General features: G+C 39.8%; 2 protein-coding genes across 2 annotated transcripts in view; both read left to right on the forward strand.

Moving 5' to 3' along the window:
- Positions 1-11,701, forward strand: part of fpgs (folylpolyglutamate synthase) — a 40,201-nt gene extending 28,500 nt beyond the window's left edge. Inside the window, exons 5-15 of the mRNA XM_053339777.1 lie at positions 2,767-2,881; positions 3,753-3,830; positions 3,991-4,052; positions 6,468-6,570; positions 7,281-7,358; positions 7,447-7,594; positions 8,070-8,153; positions 8,545-8,695; positions 9,945-10,020; positions 10,696-10,762; positions 10,927-11,701. Of these exons, the coding sequence (XP_053195752.1) occupies positions 2,767-2,881; positions 3,753-3,830; positions 3,991-4,052; positions 6,468-6,570; positions 7,281-7,358; positions 7,447-7,594; positions 8,070-8,153; positions 8,545-8,695; positions 9,945-10,020; positions 10,696-10,762; positions 10,927-11,306 (1,342 nt within the window). The 3' untranslated portion in view covers positions 11,307-11,701. The remainder of the gene's footprint in view (positions 1-2,766; positions 2,882-3,752; positions 3,831-3,990; positions 4,053-6,467; positions 6,571-7,280; positions 7,359-7,446; positions 7,595-8,069; positions 8,154-8,544; positions 8,696-9,944; positions 10,021-10,695; positions 10,763-10,926) is intronic.
- Positions 11,702-13,266: 1,565 nt separating this feature from the next.
- On the forward strand, positions 13,267-19,394 carry skp2 (S-phase kinase-associated protein 2, E3 ubiquitin protein ligase). Its single transcript, XM_053340217.1, has 10 exons — positions 13,267-13,464; positions 14,104-14,348; positions 14,439-14,550; positions 15,212-15,355; positions 15,981-16,115; positions 17,128-17,226; positions 17,339-17,466; positions 17,567-17,618; positions 18,355-18,462; positions 18,544-19,394. Exons 1-10 carry the CDS (start codon positions 13,451-13,453, stop codon positions 18,761-18,763), a joined length of 1,257 nt encoding a protein of 418 aa, XP_053196192.1. The 5' UTR covers positions 13,267-13,450; the 3' UTR covers positions 18,764-19,394.
- Positions 19,395-20,106: the final 712 nt, after the last annotated feature.

Genomic DNA, 20,106 nt, shown 5'->3' on the forward strand with positions numbered 1-20,106 from the left:
CTACAGACATTGTCCCGTCTACACCAAATTGATCATGCATGTAGAGGGTCCCGCCCTGAACACATCTATGCATCAATACTGTGTCAAATACACAGCGCCACCTACTGGACACAGGAAGTCAGCCTCACATGACAAACATTATCCGATTTACATGAAATTTACAGGATGTGTTCTCCACATCACACACTGCAACATGACATATAATTGGTGGGTGATCTCTAGCGCCACCTAGTGGACACATGCAATGTGACTTAGCCCCATCACACAACGTTCATTACGAGCCCGGGTGCCAAGACGCCTACGTGCCCGCTGAGTCTGCCGTGTGCGTGCAGCACGCACCGACATGCGAGTACGGGGCGGTGCATGGGGGCGCGAGGGCCCGTTCATCACTGCTTGCAGTTTTAATTTGATTTGGGTTTGGTTTGTTTTCACAAAGTCAGAGAAAAATAGAAATAAAAAACTAGAAAATTCCAGGGAAATTTTGAGTGCCACGGGGCTAGCTGCCGGGACGAGTACACAATTTATTTTTTCTTATGAATGTACTTTATTCTCAACTTAATATCCCTGAAAATATTAAGTAAATGTTATTATCATATTTAAGCATAAATAATATTTATTTAAACTTATTAATTAAAGTCTACTTCATTTTCCACAGACAGGAACATCACTGTTATGAAATCATTAAGTAAATCTTATCATTAAGAGAATAGATTTTATTATATTTTTTATTTTAAATTACTTGGTTGTATGAAATTATATTATGTACATTTTGTTCATCTTCTATTGATAAATGTTGAATCTTTTTATACACCACAAATCATATAACTACAATACAAAACAATAAAACTATTTATTGTGTCCACAGTAAACATGAATTAATCTCCATTCAAATGAATTAGCTCAGTTAACTGGCAAAACAGACAGACAGGTAGAATTAGCCAATTACAAAAAGGTAGGTCAGTTCAGCCAATCACAAAAAAGTAGGTCAGTTTCTGCCCAGCAACAGGTTTCCAAGGGCAGCTAAGGCCCTGCGGTTGCTACGGCGATTTGAGGATCTGCTTGGAAAAAAATCTCAAAATTCTGAAGAATTTGGCTTCTGACAAGGTCCCGAACAATTGCAAACTGTGAGAAAACCGTAACTCCTGTCCAAAAACCGAAAACACCGTGAGAGACACAGAAGCCGGCAGATTCTGACAGTGTTTATTTTATTCACATATTCCTTAAAATGAGCGAGTAAGCTCAGTGCGAAGACAGAGTGAGATTCTTTTGAAAAATAAAGACGATTACATTAGAGGCAGTGGGAGTGAGACAGGTATTGCTGCCGGTCTCGGGGCCCCCCCGTTTAAATTTAGTGCAGACCCCGCCTGTCAACGTCACATTTTATGAATCCCAACACCTATGTCTACATTTTGACAAAAAATTGTTTGTCTCCTTTTCACGGTTTGGCCGTGAGCTCAAGTTAAAAATAAAAATTAAGGTTATGTTTTACTGCTTCTCACACTCTAGCTAACTGCTGCTTCCACTCTAACTTTGACGAAAAAGTGATTTCCACTCCTCGTTTGACTGCTCATAGTTTGAAAAGTTTACATGTTATGTAAAAACAGTTTAGTGTTTCCTCCATTTTAAAGTTTGAATGGCGTTTCTACATGCACGTATGAGAGAGCTAGGTGACTCTGAAAAAAGGTGAAATTTTGTGTTTTTAAAAAAAAAAAAAATTCCCATTCATTTTCAATGGAGAAATCTCCCGGTTTTTTGGGAATAACTTTGGGAAAAATTGGAATTTCAACACCAAAAGTCATAGCACCTCTTTCCCGATCGAGCCGCACGTTTTGATGTATATATTGTCAGGGTTTTCTCAAAGCTGCGGGAGGAGTTACACGCCGAAAAAAGAGTGCCTCGGAGCTGAGCACCCGTGGCACTAATAAAACATGCAGGTGAGGTAGAAACACACAATGGGCTTATTTTAAGATTTGACCTAAACATAATAACAATGCAAAGTCAAATAACAATATAGACAAATATAATTGACCTAAATAATATTATGTGCAAATATCTGTGAATTAAAACAAATTAAAACAGCAAAAATGATAAGTTAAACAAATGAAATGAATAAATAAATTCACAAAACATTACAAAATAAAAATCAGGATTAGGTACTAATATCTTTTCATTTCATTTCTTTTGATCATCCAGTATTGATAACAGAGAGTAAGTGCAGGTAGAAACGGAAGGATTAGCCTAAACACAACAAGCACAAGAGTTAAAATTTAGTCCAAAAAAAATGACAAAGAACAAATAATATAGGAGGGAGAAAACCTGAAGGAGCTTATTTAAAGCTTCCACCTAAAAATATATGACCATATGAACAATGACAACAGAAAAAAAGACATTGGCCTCAACATCTGTACATGACACATGCTTAGTAACTGAAGCAGTTGGATTAACGAGTTGAATATGAATGAACCTGTGAATTAGCTTAAAAGTAAGTCTGAAACTGTTCAGTAATATTCCTTTCACATGAATGTTTCTTATAGGTTAAAAACACATATTTGAAAAGAATAGATTTTGAAGTAGATGAGCAGATGAGATGTGGGTTGCAATCCTAATACATTGTATCAGACAGTGCTGTTTTAATACCATATATCATCATATATTCCTACAGAAATGCCACTTAACATTATATAACATCTATTCCATGGATCTGCATGTGTAATAACATCTGAACATGTGCAGTATATTTATGTCATTATTTTCCTTTGGTTTCAGTTCTCCACATTTAGTCCAAGTCCGGGAGAGGATTCGAATCAACGGGCAGCCAATCGGGAAAGAGCTCTTCACCAAATACTTCTGGCAGGTTTATGGACGGCTGGATGAAACTAAGGTGAGGACTGCCAGTCTAACCATGGCTACTCATTGACCTCACTGGGTGTAATGGTTCAGCAGATGAATCTTTGTCTAAAGCTAATGGTGGGTTGTGTGGTGTGTTTTAGTAAGTGGTGTGCTCCCCTCATGTATTATCAGTGTCACAGGTTGTAATTGAGTCTACCAGCACAAAATGAGACCCCTCACGTCAGGATGAGCAGGATGAGCGTGAGCCTCATGTGACACAGCAACTTGGGTCACATTACTAGCATTCAGCTGTTAGACTCCTTTAAATATTCCAGACATTTTAATGGACACTCTTAAAAAACCCACTTAGTGCATGGCATAGTGATGTGAAGCCAAAGAAATCAGCAGGATAGGGTTTTTTTTTTTAAATGTACACATGTACAACATGACATCACCTAAATGTGAGTGAACGTTTTGAACAATTGCATCAGATTGAAGCCCTTTAAAACTCATATTTATCACAAATAGAATATGAGAAAAAGTAAAACAGGACTGCCAACCTAGCTTCTTTTTTTTTTTTTTACACTGAAAGTACATTTAATAACATTTGTGAAGCTCTAAATATCCTGTTAACCTGCTTCTCACATCTGTCTGTCCATTCACATACAGATGTTTTCTGTATGTAAACATTAGAATATAGCAACAGTTCATTCAGGAGTTCAAGCTAATTTAATATTAGTTAGATGTTGTTTTTGGCCACTAGGGGGCATTGGAACAAGCTGCAAACACAACATCTGACATATTATCAGTGTATAAAGTTGATATGGTGGACATATTAACAAGTAGCTCCACTTATATAAAACCAGCTGAGAGACAGTTGTAATGTCTGTGGGTCATTCCTTCCCTCTCTTTGACCTCTTCAGGAAGCTCACGGAGGAACAATGCCAGCATACTTCCGTTTCCTCACCATCTTGGCCTTCCACGTCTTTCTCCAGGAGAAGGTTCGCTATCGTACATCACACATGACAGCTGATAGATGTAGATTTAGTATTTTGGCATGAAAACACTCCTAGAGCTCAACATTTACTGCAAAGTTCCAGTCTGGTCTGTAGTTATTTCTTTAATACTTTCTTTCCTTCAATCATAACTTTTTTGTTCCAGGTGGATTTAGCAGTGATTGAAGTTGGGATTGGTGGAGCATACGACTGTACCAACATTATAAGGTAAGATCCACTCCTAATATAAAACTGCTGTCACTTATTATTGCATTACTCAATCTGTAAATAATAAACTAGTATTTGATGTTCCTCACATGCGGCTTTGATACACAGCTGTATTTTTTTATGACAGACACAATAAAAGGCTGTTGCATCAGCGTCTCTGTCTGTCTTGCACACATATAATAACTGCAGGTGTGTGTCTGGCAGTGCTGAGCTTTGGCTGAGAGGGCAGTGTAGTGGTCCATGGTCGGGGTTCGAGATCTCCTTCACAAAACAGTTTATTTAAGAACACACATTTGAACTTTTTAATACTCTAAAATTAGAGGTGTAATGAAAATAAAAACAGGATTGTTGCACCTGTTTCCACTTTTAAAAGGGTAAAAATACAAATCATTTGGCTCCCTCAACAAATACAGATAGGGAGGGATTTGGTAGTCAAGTGGTTACTACGCACGCTACTTGATGGCCCCCAGTTTTACATTAAGCGATCTATGCTGCAGGTCATTCCCCTCTCTCTCTGCTTCCTGTCGGTCTCTATACCATCTACTATCGAATAAAGTCTATCTACTATCATCTACTATCGATGATAGTAGGCAAAAAATGCCCAAAAACAAAAATAAATACAAATACAAATACAAACACTGGTCCCAGTCTGCAGTATCACCATCAGCTTAAGCATCAGTGTGAATGTTGCGTCGGGGGGGGCGTCTGTCCTCAGAACCAGATGTTCTGTGAGCAGCAGCTGGAGAAGCTGAGAGAACAGCTGCCAACCATACTGTCCTCATAAGGCTTTTCCACATAGTCTCCTTTAGGTGTTCACAGGTAGAAATAGCATTGGTTATATGTAGTCATTCATTGATGTCTGTGGCCTTGATGAGTGACACTCTTTATTTGCTCACAGCACATAAACAGTGCAGGATTGTGTGATTTTAAACAGCTGTCTATGCAGAGTGGACTTCACCAGTGTAAATAACAGCTACTGATACACTTTGTATTAATCCTTACAGGTGGCTGAGTGTTAAGATTAAGATTACTTTATTATTTCTCAGCACTCACATACATTAAAATGAAAGTTGTCCTCTGCATTTGACCCATTCTACACACACACACACACACACACACTAGGATCAGAGGGCAGCTGCAGCGTTAAAGCTTCTGGACCAACTCCAGTTCTTTTTTGACAGTGACAGTGATAGGAGTGTTAACACTAACATTCATGTCTCTGATGGTGGGAGAACATACAGGCTCCACACACACACACACACACACACACACACACACACACACACACACACACAGCCAGGGATTGAACCCAGGAGCTTCTGAGCCACCATGATGCCCACTGTCAGTACACAGCTCACAGTCTCGTGTGTGTGTGTGTGTGTTGAAGGAACAAGTCACATGTTTTAATGTGGACAACAATGGAGCTCTACTACAGAAGAATATATACTCTATCAGACTTTGATACACACACAGTATAATTAGAAACATAAAGAACATTACTGCATCCTTTATCTTCCAGAAGGTGATTTTAGATGATCATTTATTCTCAGTCTGTCTTGATTTACATGATATCATCAGCTGATACTCGTATAGCTACTTAATCCACCGTCTCATGATCAGACATAATAAGACTAGCGTGGGCTGCTGTTTGTGATCCATACATCTGTTAATATGAATACTGTCCTTACAGTTTATTCTCATGTCTGAAGACAAATAATTGAAGTTTACTATCAAGTGTTAAAGAAGCATACATCTGAGGCTGTTAATGAGCATTTACACAAACAGTATGATGGTTTCTGGTCTACAGTCAGTCAGTCTGTCCCCTCTCACACATACTGGCCTCAGTCCAAAGCTCCTCTGACCACTGGACTGGGTGCAGTGATGCGTATCAAATGTTCTTGTCTTTGGGTAAGCAGTGCTTTGCATTCATTCAGCAACCACACTTTGTTTCCTCTGTTAAAGTCAGTAGATCTTCACAACAGAGACTACAGCAAACTCAGAAGGAAAACTATCTCCCTACTTTAATGTTCCTTTAGAAAGCATGTGACTCCTGCTTTAAATCTATAGGATTATGCCCCGTCCTCATCTGTGACATTTAGTAATTAGGCGTAAATCTGCAGTAACTGTTTTTTTGTGCACCTCTGACTCTGTCTCCATCTTTAAATCCTGCCTGAAAACAACTTTATTCTGATTGGCATATTCTATCTCACATTGACAATGTAATCACATTCATATTTATCTATTGTACTATTGTAGTAACTTCTGCTCCAATGTTTGCTGATTTTATGACACTCTATTTGTTTTGATGTGATGTGTATTGTAAGATGTCCTTGAGTGCTTTGAAAGGGGCCAATAACTAAAATGCAAACATTATGATTATAATAATAATATAACTTTATTGACGTGTGTTAACAGGAGGCCGTGGGTGTGTGGCATCTCCTCTCTGGGTATAGACCACACGCAGATTCTTGGAGACACCATCGAAAAGATCGCCTGGCAAAAAGGAGGCATCTTTAAGGTGAGTCATTGATCTAAACTTAACTAAATGTCCACTTACTGTTTGTCTGGAGAGCTTTCAGCTTGTTAATGGATTGGCATGTGTTTGGTTGTCATGGAGATGGAGATTGGGGCATTTTTTGAGTTGATTTTGATGGAGCTAAACTGCATCTCCATGACAAGTGAGCAAATGCCATCTGCTGACCAAAGCCATTAGAGATGGTTTAAAGCTCTAGGAAGAAAAAAAAAAAGACAAGAGGACCTTGAGTTAAGTTGGGGTTTTTTTTGTTTTGGTTTTTTTGTTTCTTAACCCTTCTGTTGTATTCGAGTCAAAGAAAGAAGGGAGGGAGAAGGAAGGAAGGAAGGAAGGGAAGAAAGGATGGAAGGGAGGAAGAGGAAGAAAGGGAGGAGGGAAGGAAAAGAAGGAAGGCAGGACGGAGGAAAGAAGGAAGGGAGGAAGGAAGGAAGAAAAGGAGGAAAGAAGGAAGGAAGGGGGGGAGGAAGGACAGAAGGAAGGAAGAAAAGGAGGAAAGAAGGAACGGTTAAAAAAGACGGGGTCAATTTGACCCGGAAGGATGACAGGAAGGTTAAGACAAAACCTTTGACTCTCAGTTGGAAGTGATGCTGTCTACTAGAATACAGACACTGACCTTCTTTTAGGCTGAAACCACTTATCTTACACTTCTATTTCTCCACTTCTCTGTCATCTCATGTGTGTTTTCATGTGTTCAGACAGGGGTTCCCGCCTTCACCGTCAAACAGCCTGAAGATGCAATGGTAGTACTGAGGGACAGAGCCAAAGAGATCAGTGTAAGCACAATAAGCATGTTCTCTAGCTACTGTCATATAAATAAAGCCGCTCCATGTTATTTATTCCAGTCTAACCTGCTTGTTGTAGTGTCCTCTGCGTGTGTGTCCAGAGCTGGCCAGCTACCAGACAGACTGTGGACCTTTACATCTGGGCCTAGCAGGGGAGCACCAGCGCTCTAATGCATCTCTGGCCCTCCAGCTCAGTCACACCTGGCTGCAGAGAAGATGTCTACCAGGTGGGTCGGGGTCGGGGTCGGGGTGGTCTACTAACATTTGGACTGCATGTCAGCAACAAGAAGAATAAAATTAGCTTTATAAAATATCTCCAACAGCTAGATAACAGCTTTTTACAGCTTCTTCTGTGGAAGCAGCTGCTTGATTTGGCCAAACACAACACTATGAGAGCACTGAGAGTGAACTAAAGCCATAGAGTTGCAGCCGACTGATGCAATATGTGTCCAATATCATTTCTGATGTGCATAGAAAATAAATAAAGTTAAATAAACCGCAAAATACAGTGAGTGAGCACATTTATAAGTAGTTGATTAGAGTCTTGTCATGCCAGATAAGCACAAAATGGAAAAAAACACTATAACACAACACTGTACAAGTACAATAATCATATCTGAGTCATCATTTTACCAGATCCAGTAATGATATATATTGCATTAAAGGGCTAAAAGCTGTCTGTGTTTTGTCCTCTATCAACAGATAACAGCTTTCCCCCCAATGCTGATGAGAGCACAGCTGTACTTCCAGCAGCTTTATTCAAGCCATGCCCCATCATGGTGAAAGGTCAGTGCTTCTAATGTCAAATAACCATGTGAAGCAGTTATTAGGCTGAAATGTGACATAATCCTGTGTGTGTGTGTGTGTGTGTGCTTACGATTGAGCTCTTTTAAAGCACTTTACATTTTAATCTTTCATTTGCACTCTTTGTCCTTTTAATGATTTTAAAGCTAATTTATTATTTTATGTCATTTTATTTATGTCTTTCTATTTTTCTGTACTTTGTTTTTATTACGGGGGGGTGGGGGAGGGGGTTAATTGTATGTTTTAAGTTTCTCAAATTACATGTTTTTCTGTTTTATGTAAAGCACATTGAATTGCCATTGTGTATGAAATGCGCTATATAAATAAAACTGCCTTGCCTTGCCTTGCCTTGTTATTGTCTTGGTGGTGTCAGGGCTGGCAGACACAGAGTGGCCCGGCAGGAATCAGACTCTGAAACACGGAGAGGTCACCTACTTCCTGGATGGAGCTCACACCATGCGCAGTATGCAGGCCTGCGTACACTGGTTCAGAGAGATCGCAGCACAGCATGAGAGGAATGCAAGGTGAACATCACACACACACGCACACACACACACACACACACACACACACACACACACACATCAAACCACTTAATGTCATACTGCTGTAGAGTAAATTTCACTTCTAATAGGATAGTTTTAAGCATTGGTGCATACTATAAGCAGTATATTAACACTGAACTATAATCAGAAGCAGCATTACTTGTACTTTTCAACTTTTCTTTTTAATATTGCATTGAAACATCACTTACAGTATGTGACAATAGAACAAGAATATAAAACATTTAGGCATCATCATGTAATAATAATATAACACACATAGCTCCATTTTCAATTAGATAATACATTCATCTGTTGGACTAGTATATAATAAAATAAGTGTATAATATAAATAACAGAAGAAATTAATATATTAACTTATTAGAGAAGTAAGGCAATATAATCCAATAGGGTTTGGTTTAAATAATTCCTGTATCATATTAATAATAGTATGAGCTCATTATGTATTGTTAATGATTTGAATAGACTCCAAATATTTCCTAAATTCAGTCCTGAAAGGTTCACATGATTTGCGAGACTATGAAAATTTAACTTTGTGGATGTTAAAGTAAAATTAGTACATTTACATTTGACTTTTTTTTTTAAACATATCCACTGCACCTGTACACTGTTAATGAGACACAGTAACATCAGTGTGTATGGAGTTGTGAAGTGAGAGAGGCAGCTGATATTTTTTATTTCCTTTTGAGTTCTTTCTTGAAACAATCTACTTAATGAAACCCAGAGCTCTGCAGGATAATGTCATGATAATATATGTTTATGTTCTGAACAGCAGTTGAATTGATTCTACTTCAATTATGAGAAATCACAGTATTGTCTGTAAACACTACACTTCCCATGAGGCTCTCCTGCAGTTGCTACAGTATAGAGAAAAGAAGCCAGCCAGAGGAGAAAATGGAAGCAAAATGAATTCAAACCACTTGCAGTTCTATTTCACTTCAGATTGAACTGATTGATTTTGATTGCAAAATCAGCTTTTATTCACTTTATTTACTTTATGAGTCACAGTTAACATGTGCCCTAAAGTGTTTCTGTACACAGTTTTGTACCTTTTAACTGTAACTACATTCCTGCTGCCTGATCATCACAATGGTTATAAGCTGTGACATGACTTTGGTTAAGTAGGATTATTAGTGACAGAGCACCTCCACACTTCAGTGATCTGCTCACACAATGCTAATAATAAAAGCTCCACATGTTTGTGTTGCAGTGGACCTGTGGCCAGAGTCTTACTGTTCAATGCCACTGGAGAGAGAGACTCAGCAGCCATGCTTAAACTACTAGTGGTGAGTATACAGTAACTACACACTTATTAAACAGGATGCTGCTGCTGCTATTATAGAATATATGGAGACTATACTGCACAATATATTTGTTGCTTAAAGGGACTCAGTTACTCAATTTCTGCCAAGCTGATGCAGTTATGGAAGAACAGACACTTCCTCTCATGTAGGTAATTGTACAGCAGGCTAAAGGGATTTTGAAGCAGTTGTTTTTCAAAATAAAAAACAATTTCTTGTGAAAGCTATTAAAGATCACTTCATAAATGTGTATGACTGAATTGGTGCTTATTCAAATATAGTTGAATGATGGGCTGAATTGCTTTATAACAATTCAGGTGGGTTTTTTACATTTCTTTATTCCCCTGTGGAATTAATAACAACAAATCATTATAATATCAAAAAATCTGTATTAGTGTATATCAGTTATTGGTCATGTTCTTATTTTTAAAATCGTTATCAGCCCAGAATTTCACAATGGGTGCATCCCTATTGCTTAGCTGACTAATACATCTCTCTGCATGCAACACTTCATACCTTTTGTCATAGTTGTAGTTATTTGGAAAGTAGCACATGTGTTTTCAATAGAAAACAGGATTTATCCATCTGGCTCCAGAACTGAGTGATGTTGCTTGTTAACTTATATTCAGCTTTTCTACTTAATGCTGTGTTTCTTTTCAGCCGTGTCATTTTGACTTTGCTGTGTTCTGCCCAAACATCACTGACGCCAACACTTCCTGTAACGCAGGTGAGATCATCGACTCTGTTACACATTTTTCTTCTATGAACTACAAATGACACAGACTGTTTTATACTATATTTATTTCCTACTGAGATAGACTGTGGTCCTATCTGTGATCCTGTATCTTGACTGCGTAGAGGATTGAAGTGTTTTTTCGTGTCACCTCTCAGACCAGAAGAACTACAACGTCTCAGTGGAGAACATGGTGACCCGTTGCCTGGACAACGAGAGGAGCTGGCGTCTCCACCGCAGCTCGGGGGACGATGACGACGGCACGCAGCTGCTCATCAAGGACAGCCTGCCTCTGGTCTCCGAGAAGAAAGCGGACACTCTGGTCTTCCCCAGCATCCTGTGCGCCCTCCAGTGGATCACCCAGGGCAGGGATCCGGTGCTGGCAGACCCGGACAAGATGGTGTTAGCGGTGAAACCCAGCATCGCTGCCAAAGCTGCTCCTCTGCGCGACGCGGCCGAGATCCATGTCCTCATCACTGGAAGCCTCCACCTGGTGGGAGGAACGCTCAAACACCTCCACCCTGCATCCTCCAAGTAGAAAGGACTGTGAATTTAAGCAGGCGTTCTGCTTCTAAACACACTCTCCTCTTGTGGAAGGAATGTAACGTGCCAGTATAGATGAGGTTTTTGTGCTAACTAGCTTGGGCAGTGGTAGTAGATGTTTACCAGAGAGGGATTAGCTACAAGCGCTTTCTGTCTGATGTTAGGAGCCGGCTAGTCGGGGGCCGAGGAGGCACCAGCAGGACTCATGAGGCCCCCCCCCCACCCAGCCTCACCCCAGAGCCTTACGGACGACCGCACAAACGTGCCCGAGCTCATGCCTTTAGTCTTACTTGAAGCCAAATGTGTTTACATGAACTGCACAGGTGTATATTCATGTACCATCATGTGAGCTGAACTGACTAAACTGCTAGTGTGTGTGTGTGTGTGTGTGTGTGTGTGTGTGTGTGTGTGTGTGCTTCAGTGATCACTGATGCCGCCTAATGGTTATTATTACATACATTTTTACAATGCTGTCAGTACTGAAAGTGCTACATGGAGTTTATTGTGGTTTTTACTTCTGTACTGGAACACTTGACTATTACCTTTCACAGGTTTTTGTTTTTTTTAAATGGAAGCCACTTTCTATGCTTTCTATTATATTTTGTCCGTATTTGACAATGTACTTCACACACATGGTCCACTCATGTCTTTGTGTAAATATTCTTACACTAATGTTGGCAACAGATAAATTCATCAAACTGTCTGTGTAATATACATTGTAATATTTAAATGGTTGCATTATCTGGCTGTATTACATACAGTTTGTATGTATGTCTGTATATCGGTGACAGAAACTGTACGAAATATATTTCTGGGTTTCATCTGTGTTGGACAGACACCATGGAAACATAATCATCTTCACATTCACTCGGCCTGTAATCTCAGATGACTCTTACATTTAATTTCAATATAAAGTAACACTAAGTAGTGTAACATGGACAATTTTTGAATGATCATGTGGACCCATCAAGACACGGAAATGCACTTAAATGATACCTGGCACTTGTTGTGAGTAGTGAAAATGAAATGTGCTCACATGTTAAATATGAGTCAATTAAAAATATAATGATGTTTGAATTGTGTCAAGCATTGTTTGTTGTATGTGTTCCTCTATCTTTTGTAGTCTAATAGGCACTTAAGATCACAATCCTTACATCTGTATGGGAGTTTCTAGTAATAAATGAGTAATTAAATGGTGATGATTGACCCACCACCCATACAGCCTTTTACTTTGAAATACATACTTATGAGATTTGATTTCTTGAAGTAATGCATTTGTGTAATAATACATGAATGAGAAGCCTTGTATAGTGTTGTACAATGATGAACATGTGTATATAAAGTGCAATGTTATGATATTTAGAGTGCCAGATCAGATTCTGTGGTGGTTTAGTAGCACATTTCCATAGAAAACTGACTGTTGCAACTCCACACAAAGTTCATTCTTACAAATGACCAATTAACAAAGTCAAGTCACAACAGAACATTAATGGGATAGTGTGCTGGTGTTTATCGCAGCTGTATTTTCATTGTAAAAGGTACTTTCACTTTTCACAATCTTATTTTTTTCTTATTTAACATTCATTCCTGAAAGCAACATACACACAAAAATCTTTATTGAACAATGTAAATGCGTTCATTCAGCAACAATCTGTCAATCATTTACATTATGTAAAGAAGAGAAACAGACATATAAACACAGCTTTGTAGTAAGGAAAAGCAAATTGATAACAAAATAGTGTTATAATTATGAAAGCAAAATAAATAAAACATAATATAAATCCTTAAACATATCTTAATCAAGGGCTACAGAAAATAATTCTTTATAATATGACAGGGTTTTGTTCACATTTTTAGTTCATAGGGTTAGAGTATAGATTGAATTCAACTCAAATTTGGATGGCACGTAAAAAACGTAGCGTTATGTCATTGAAAGCAACATGCGCCAGCGCTACTCAGCGTGGCGTATGACGTAAGACGTAGAGTGTGCAGGCGCGTCAATGACGTGGAGAATCCAGAGCGCCCTGCTGCTGGCGGTGAGTTTAAAGAGTCTCTGTTGGAGGGCTGCAGTGAAAACAGTCACACACTTCATGCCTGCTCCTCTCTACACGGTACACACTTAGGTCAGAACCGAAGGAGATGCCAAAAAACAGGTATGATTGAATTGTGTTTTTTTTAACACTTTATAAATGTAAATGAGTTGTTTGAGCGGTTATAGTTAACTTTTAAGCGTGCTATCTATCTATATGAGAACACTAGCGAGTTAGCTGGCTCGGTTGTGTCCCAATGAAAGAAGTACTATTTATCTCCTAAACTACATTAAGATGCAAGTTTATAACGTTAGTGGTGTAATACACTCAGACTGAGTGTGTGCGTAGCTATATTGACTTGCTTTACTATGAAACTCTGCTAATAATAATGGATACCGCGCTTTCTTCTGAGCCAGGCCTCTGTTCATCCTACCTATGCTTAATTTCCGCTTTAATACAATGTAAAATACTCATGGAAAATGTGCATAAACTGTCTCTGTAGCTCTACACTCATTTCTGTCAGGAAACAGAAGTGACAGAGTAGTTCTATTATATTTAGCAGTTAGAATTTGCGCGGTCACCTCGCTGCTGGCTGCAGCAATATGGCGGGCAGACATGTTTCTTCTCTCAAAAGCATCTGCGTCACAAACTACTATTATTTTGAAATATTGCGATATAACGACAAAATAAAATGTGGGATGTATCTTAAACGTTTGTTTTTTTTTTTAATTAGAGAAATTAATTAGTTGTTCTTCCATCCAGCTTGCCACTGCAGGATCTGCCCTGCCTCAGTCTGCAGGGCTCCATGTTGACCAAGAGGGTCAACAAACGCAAATCCAGAGGCTTTCTGGTTGAGGGTCTGGACACAGAGTGCACCCCAACAGACCTGATCCAGGAGTGGTCACCTCCACACAAGCACCAGCGCTTCATCTCAAAGGGGAAAGAGAACGACTGCAATGAGTTTGTCCTGGCCAGGCGTTCCAGGAGGAAGAAGGAATCCACATCAGGTAGGAGGGAACCTTTCTGACCTGCTGTACAGGTTTAGTGTTGTCTTTCATAAGCTGTTTATAAACCGCCATTCTTTGCTTTTATCACAGGCATTTCATGGGACCACCTTCCCGATGAGCTGCTTCTCAGGATCCTCTTCTACCTCCCTCTGCACGACCTCCTCAGGATGTCCACCGTCTGCAAGCGCTGGCACCGCTTAGTGTGAGTGTCCCATCACTGGATTCTGTCAGTGACTGTCAGAGAGCGCCACAGGAGGGAAATGTTCAACAAAACTCACTTAGTTCTCATTTACTACTGTTCTTATTACATCGGCACCCAGTTTCACACTATTACATTATTATTGTATGCTGTTACACACCCCAAAAATGAATAACTAGTGTATGGTAGAGTTTAAACCCAAATATGTCTTAATCTAGATTAGTTCTCCCATAACTATAAACATGAAAAGGTGTGTCACTGACCCTTTTTATGGGTTAGTTCTGACATAATATTCCAAGATCCATAATTATTTCCCTTTTTTTAAACCTCCAGTTGGCTTTCCTTTGCTCAAAAATCTGCTTAAAGATGAAACTTTGTAACACTTCTACACGTTTTTTGTTCCTGTCAGTCTTCTTGGTGCCTGATTAACATTTGTAAATAACCTCATGTGACTTTACGGTGTAGTTAGTGCTATAATTGAGAAGTCAGGTTGTCACTATGTCCATAATTTAAGTATCCATGTCAAAATCAATCCAAACTCTCTTTGTGATCTGATTTCTGTCCCAGATGCTGCTTATTTGATTTAATCGCATTAGTGTTGTATATTAGTGTTTGTTTTTTGTTTTTCCCCTGTAACAACAACCTACATGTGTTTCTGTCCCAGGTTTGATGAGACTCTGTGGCACAGTGTGGATCTGGAGGGGTTGACTCATATGGGTCCGGCTCTACAGCAGGTTCTGAAGACTGGAGTCCGCAGGCTGCGCTGCCCTCGCTCCTTTGTGGAAGAACTGCAATTCACAGTGGCAGGGTGAGTCCAGCTGTTAGTGGTTCCACATCTGGACAAGTTTATTATCAACCAATTCCATGTAAAGACTCTGATTCTGATATATTGTTGTTGTCCTAAAACTAAACTAAACCAGAGTCTGGGTGATATGTTCTTCATTACATGAACACACACACACACACGCACACACGTTTATTTTCATACAATCCCACACATAGCATCTAACTGCCATATAAACTCACAAGGGCACCAAACAGAGATTAATCCTCTGCTGAAAATTGTCCCTAACCACGGCACCATTTCCTCCTGTTTGACTACAGTGACCTGCTGTTTGAGGAAACTGCTGAGCTGTTTTTCAAAATAAAACAAAATTTTAGACGTATTTTAAAAAGCTGTACATGTTATATGTACTTTTACAGAACTTATGGACAAAACAGCTTTTCCCCCCTCAGTGTTCCTGCAATATAATATTTAATCCTACATTGAATTGATGTGGCGTTCACAGGACTAATGTTCTGTAATGTTCTGTGTTACTTTCTTTCTACCCAAAAGAGAAATGTTTTCCAACCCTCCTCTTATCAAGAACAATAACCAACAATCTGAAGTGATATAAAATTGAATTCCTCACATAGTATTTTCCTTTGTTCAGCTCTCTGCAGATAGCTGAGCTGGATATGTCCAGCTCCATTATCCCCACCTCAGCTCTGGAGAGCATCATCTGTCGCTGCAGACTGCTGGAGTATCTGAGTCTGGAGGGCCTGCAGCTGTCAGATACCATCATCAGGTCAGTTCTGTTGCTCTCCTCACACCACATCACACCACCCTGCGAGAGAAACCAGAGAGTAAGCATCCATTCTCCCACAATCCTCACTAATGGCGCTTTTCCACTACACAGTTCCAGCACGACTGGACTGGACTCGGCTCGACTCGTTGTTTTTTTGTTTTTTTTTGCGTTTCCACTAGGGATAGTACCTGGTACCTGGTACCTGCTCTACTGAGGTTCCAAGCGAGCCGAGCAGATACTAAATGTGATGTCAACAGACTGCCGGCCACTGATTGGTCAGAAGAGTCATCACTGGAAGAGTCATGAGCTGTCCCACACAAGAATCAAACCCGGCATTTTTAAATACCAGCAGCAGTGTTACAGCCATACGCCTCAATTTTGTTGCTTTGTGTGTGACAGAAAGCCACATACAGCAGGAAGTACACCATCGCCTCCATGTCCTCCACTGTTTATGTGTTTGTGTCGCGTATAAAACAAAGTCACGGCAGTATTGCGGAGCCGTGCTATGACGACCCCACCCACGTTGAGTAAGGACCTTCTTTGTAATGGAAAAGGTCGTTCCTGGGACCGACCCGAGGCGAGTCGTGCTGGAACTGTGTAGTGGAAAAGCGCCATAAATCAGGCAGTGAATCAGCTCAGGAACAATGATGCTGACTGATGTCTAAACTTCAGCCAGCATGTTGATGTCAGTGTTTATTTTATTGACATGTTAGATGTAGTATTAGAGATATTATAGAGTTTATGTGATTTATTAAACGGAGAATTTGAGTAAATGGTCACATTTGAGAAGCTGCAATCAGCAATAGTTAGAACAGTTGGTATAGTAATGAAACATTTATTACAATTGAAGACACATTTAAGCTGGCAAAAAGAAACGGAGGAGTGTTAGTATGTCATGCTGTCTTCTGTCATTGTTTGACCACAGTTATCACTTTTATAACTGGTCATAAAAATAGATGAATCAATCATAATCATTTGTGGGTTTCTGTGTTATTTCCTGTGTGTCTCTCAGCTCTCTGGCTGAGAATCCACAGCTGCTGCAGCTCAACCTGAGTGGCTGCTCTGGCTTCTCTGCTCCTGCTCTCAGTGAGCTGCTCCAATCCTGCTCCAGGTCAGCTCCTCTCTGCTCTTTATATATTTACTTTATGTGACTGCTGTTCTACTTCCTGTGTCTGGGTATATTTATTAACTGTGTGTGTGTGTGTGTGTTTTCTCCTGTACAGAATAGAGCAGCTGAACATATCATGGTGTGACTTCACCAATAATCATGTGAAGAGCATCGTCAATAATGTGACACCCGGTGTGACCCACCTCAACCTCAGCGGCTACAGAGAGAGCCTCACACTGGACGGTTAGTGATGGAGTGAGCTGAAGCTTTACACTCACTGTTTATTGTGAACAGAACTACCGTGAGCTTCATCTTGTCCTCACAAGTGTGTCTCTGTCTCCAGATGTGAAGGTGCTGGTGGAGAGATGCCCCAATATTCAGACTCTAGATTTAAGGTATGACTGTGGGAATGATTCTTATGTTTCACTTGAGTGTGTTTCACAGAGAATATGTGTGAATATTACATTTTACACAATGATGATTTGGTTTGTGATATTATTTATTTTGTATTTATTTCAAAGCTCTGTCAGCTGCTTGTCCACACTCAAGCTCACGGTGGATTGATCTTTTTAAGGGGTGGACCACCTTATTCTCATTTAGTGGCAATCTTAGCCACTCCTAAACAGATAAGGGCTGCCCCCACCCCCCCACCCAAACTGCCAACCTCTGTTCCATCTGCCTTCAAAGTCAGTTATTTCCCAGCACTTCTTTCCAGCTACAGGCCTATCTCCAACCTCCCTTTCCTGTTGATGGTGGTTATTTCTCAGCTTCAGGATCACCTTTTATACAAAGTAGATTATAAATGACCCGTTGATGCAGGCTCCACATTTCCTCCCCATTCTTCAGAACCTGAACGCCCCTTTAAACCACCACTGGCTTTAAGGAGATGATGACTCACACTAATTAAGTGGACACAAATTCAACTCTAACTGAACACTAATGTTGCTCTGTGATTAATACATGTTAATAAACAGCTGTTTTCTAACACATTCACTGTAAGAATCTGATAAGGAAAAATACATCAAGGTTTTGTTTTCTGATTTATTTCGCTGTCCTCAAAGTGTCCAAAAAACACTGAATGACTGTAGTTTACGTGTGTACAGTAGTGACTGTGTTTCCTGTGTGTTACAGTGACAGCACCCTGCTGATGGCCGACTGCCTACCTGTCCTCGCACAGCTCAAACATCTGCGCCACCTGTCTTTGAGTCGCTGCTATCACATCCACCTCGCCGCCCTCACGTAAGTCACACCCCGTCCCCTCCTCCTGCTGTTACCTCCCAGCGAAGAAGTTTAAAATCTAACTGGCCTTCCGTCTTGCAGTGACCTGGGGAAGACGTTCCCCTCGCTGTGCCTGCTGGATGTGTACGGTCTGGTGCAGGACAGCCACCTGCCCGCTCTGAAGAAGGAACTGCCTCGAATCTCCATCAACTCCAGACCTTTCTCCAGCATCGCCCGGCCCACGCCCGCCGCCGCACTGCCAGGCTGCTTCGGCGACCGCGCCATGTGGACCAGGCAGTGTAGACTGAGGTTCAAGTCATAAGCTTTTTTCTTTTTTTTTTTAATGGAGAAATAGTTTTTAATGGTGCAGTATTCTGCCACACATCCAGGAAGTGTGGCCTGGTGTGCAGGGACAGAGCCTCGACTGAGTGTTTCTTGCTGCTACAGAAGATGCTTTTTAGTGTTATCGTGCATTAGGGCTATGTGATATGACCCGTATCTCATCCTGATAGAGCTCATTTCATACATTATCTCTGAATTCCATGAATACCTTCAATAAAAAGACAACATTTGTTACATCTTGAATCCTACACTCAACAAATATATATTAGATTTTTCTCCTTTTTATTTAGAATGTTGCGATTTTCACACCATAGAAATTGGAAATAAGAAGCTCCATATTTTTGGAGATTTCCTGCCTGCATCCGTGCCATGTGGATAAAAGCCAAACATCCAAATGATGAAAAATACTGCCATAAAGAGTGATTTGTTACAAGAAAATAAATAATTTGAACAAATGTTCTATTGCACATAATACACGTGGTCATATTGCACAGCCCTCGCTGGCATTAATGGTACAAAAGGTCAAATAGTGGACTTGACCTTTTTTAAAGTACTGAACGTGCAAGCTTGTAGAGTATTTTAATACTTCTTTTTTTACTTTTTTTTTTAAATAGATAGGAAACTCAGACTTGAATGTTGAACCCAGTTCTTGTTGGAATGTTAACAGAAACTTTTTAAATAAGTTTTTGTATCTGTTTTAAAGTTCAAATAATGTTTTAATTTAAAATATGTTGTAAGGGAAACATGGTTGAAAAACTCAATTTGAAATGTTGAATGTCTATGAATATTTGAGTTGATTCTTTGTATGTTGTAATGATACTGATGGTAAAGTGTCCTGTAACAGCTGTAGTAGTAATAATAATAATAATGCTCTCCTGTTAAAGTAAATGGAATCAGTGCAGAGGTTTTAATGTAGGAGGAGGATGATGAAGAATCTTGAAGACACTACTTGACTACTGTAAGAACTGGACCAGGTTAGCATCAGGGTGCATTTGATTTATTTTTTGATGAGCTCATTATCACAGTCAGCAGGGTTCTATGGTGCTCTATATGTTACCGTTTCATCCACATGTCATAGACAGGATTTTAAAGAACAATGTATTTTTTTGTACTTTATTATAAACTTGTTAAACTGTTCATTTTTCCCTTGTGAGTCTTAAAAAGTAAAACCACTGAATACACAAAGCATTCTGTGTCTGAGCTTTGTTTGAAAAAGTTAATGTTACATCTTAGTCTTCACCAGTAGATGGAGTTGGCTCAGGTGTGTGTGTGTGTGTGTGTACAGCCTCTACATCTAAGTAAAGCTTCAGCCTTACCTTGATG

Source organism: Scomber japonicus, chromosome 19 (genome assembly GCF_027409825.1).
Source record: "Scomber japonicus isolate fScoJap1 chromosome 19, fScoJap1.pri, whole genome shotgun sequence".
NCBI lineage: Eukaryota > Metazoa > Chordata > Actinopteri > Scombriformes > Scombridae > Scomber > Scomber japonicus.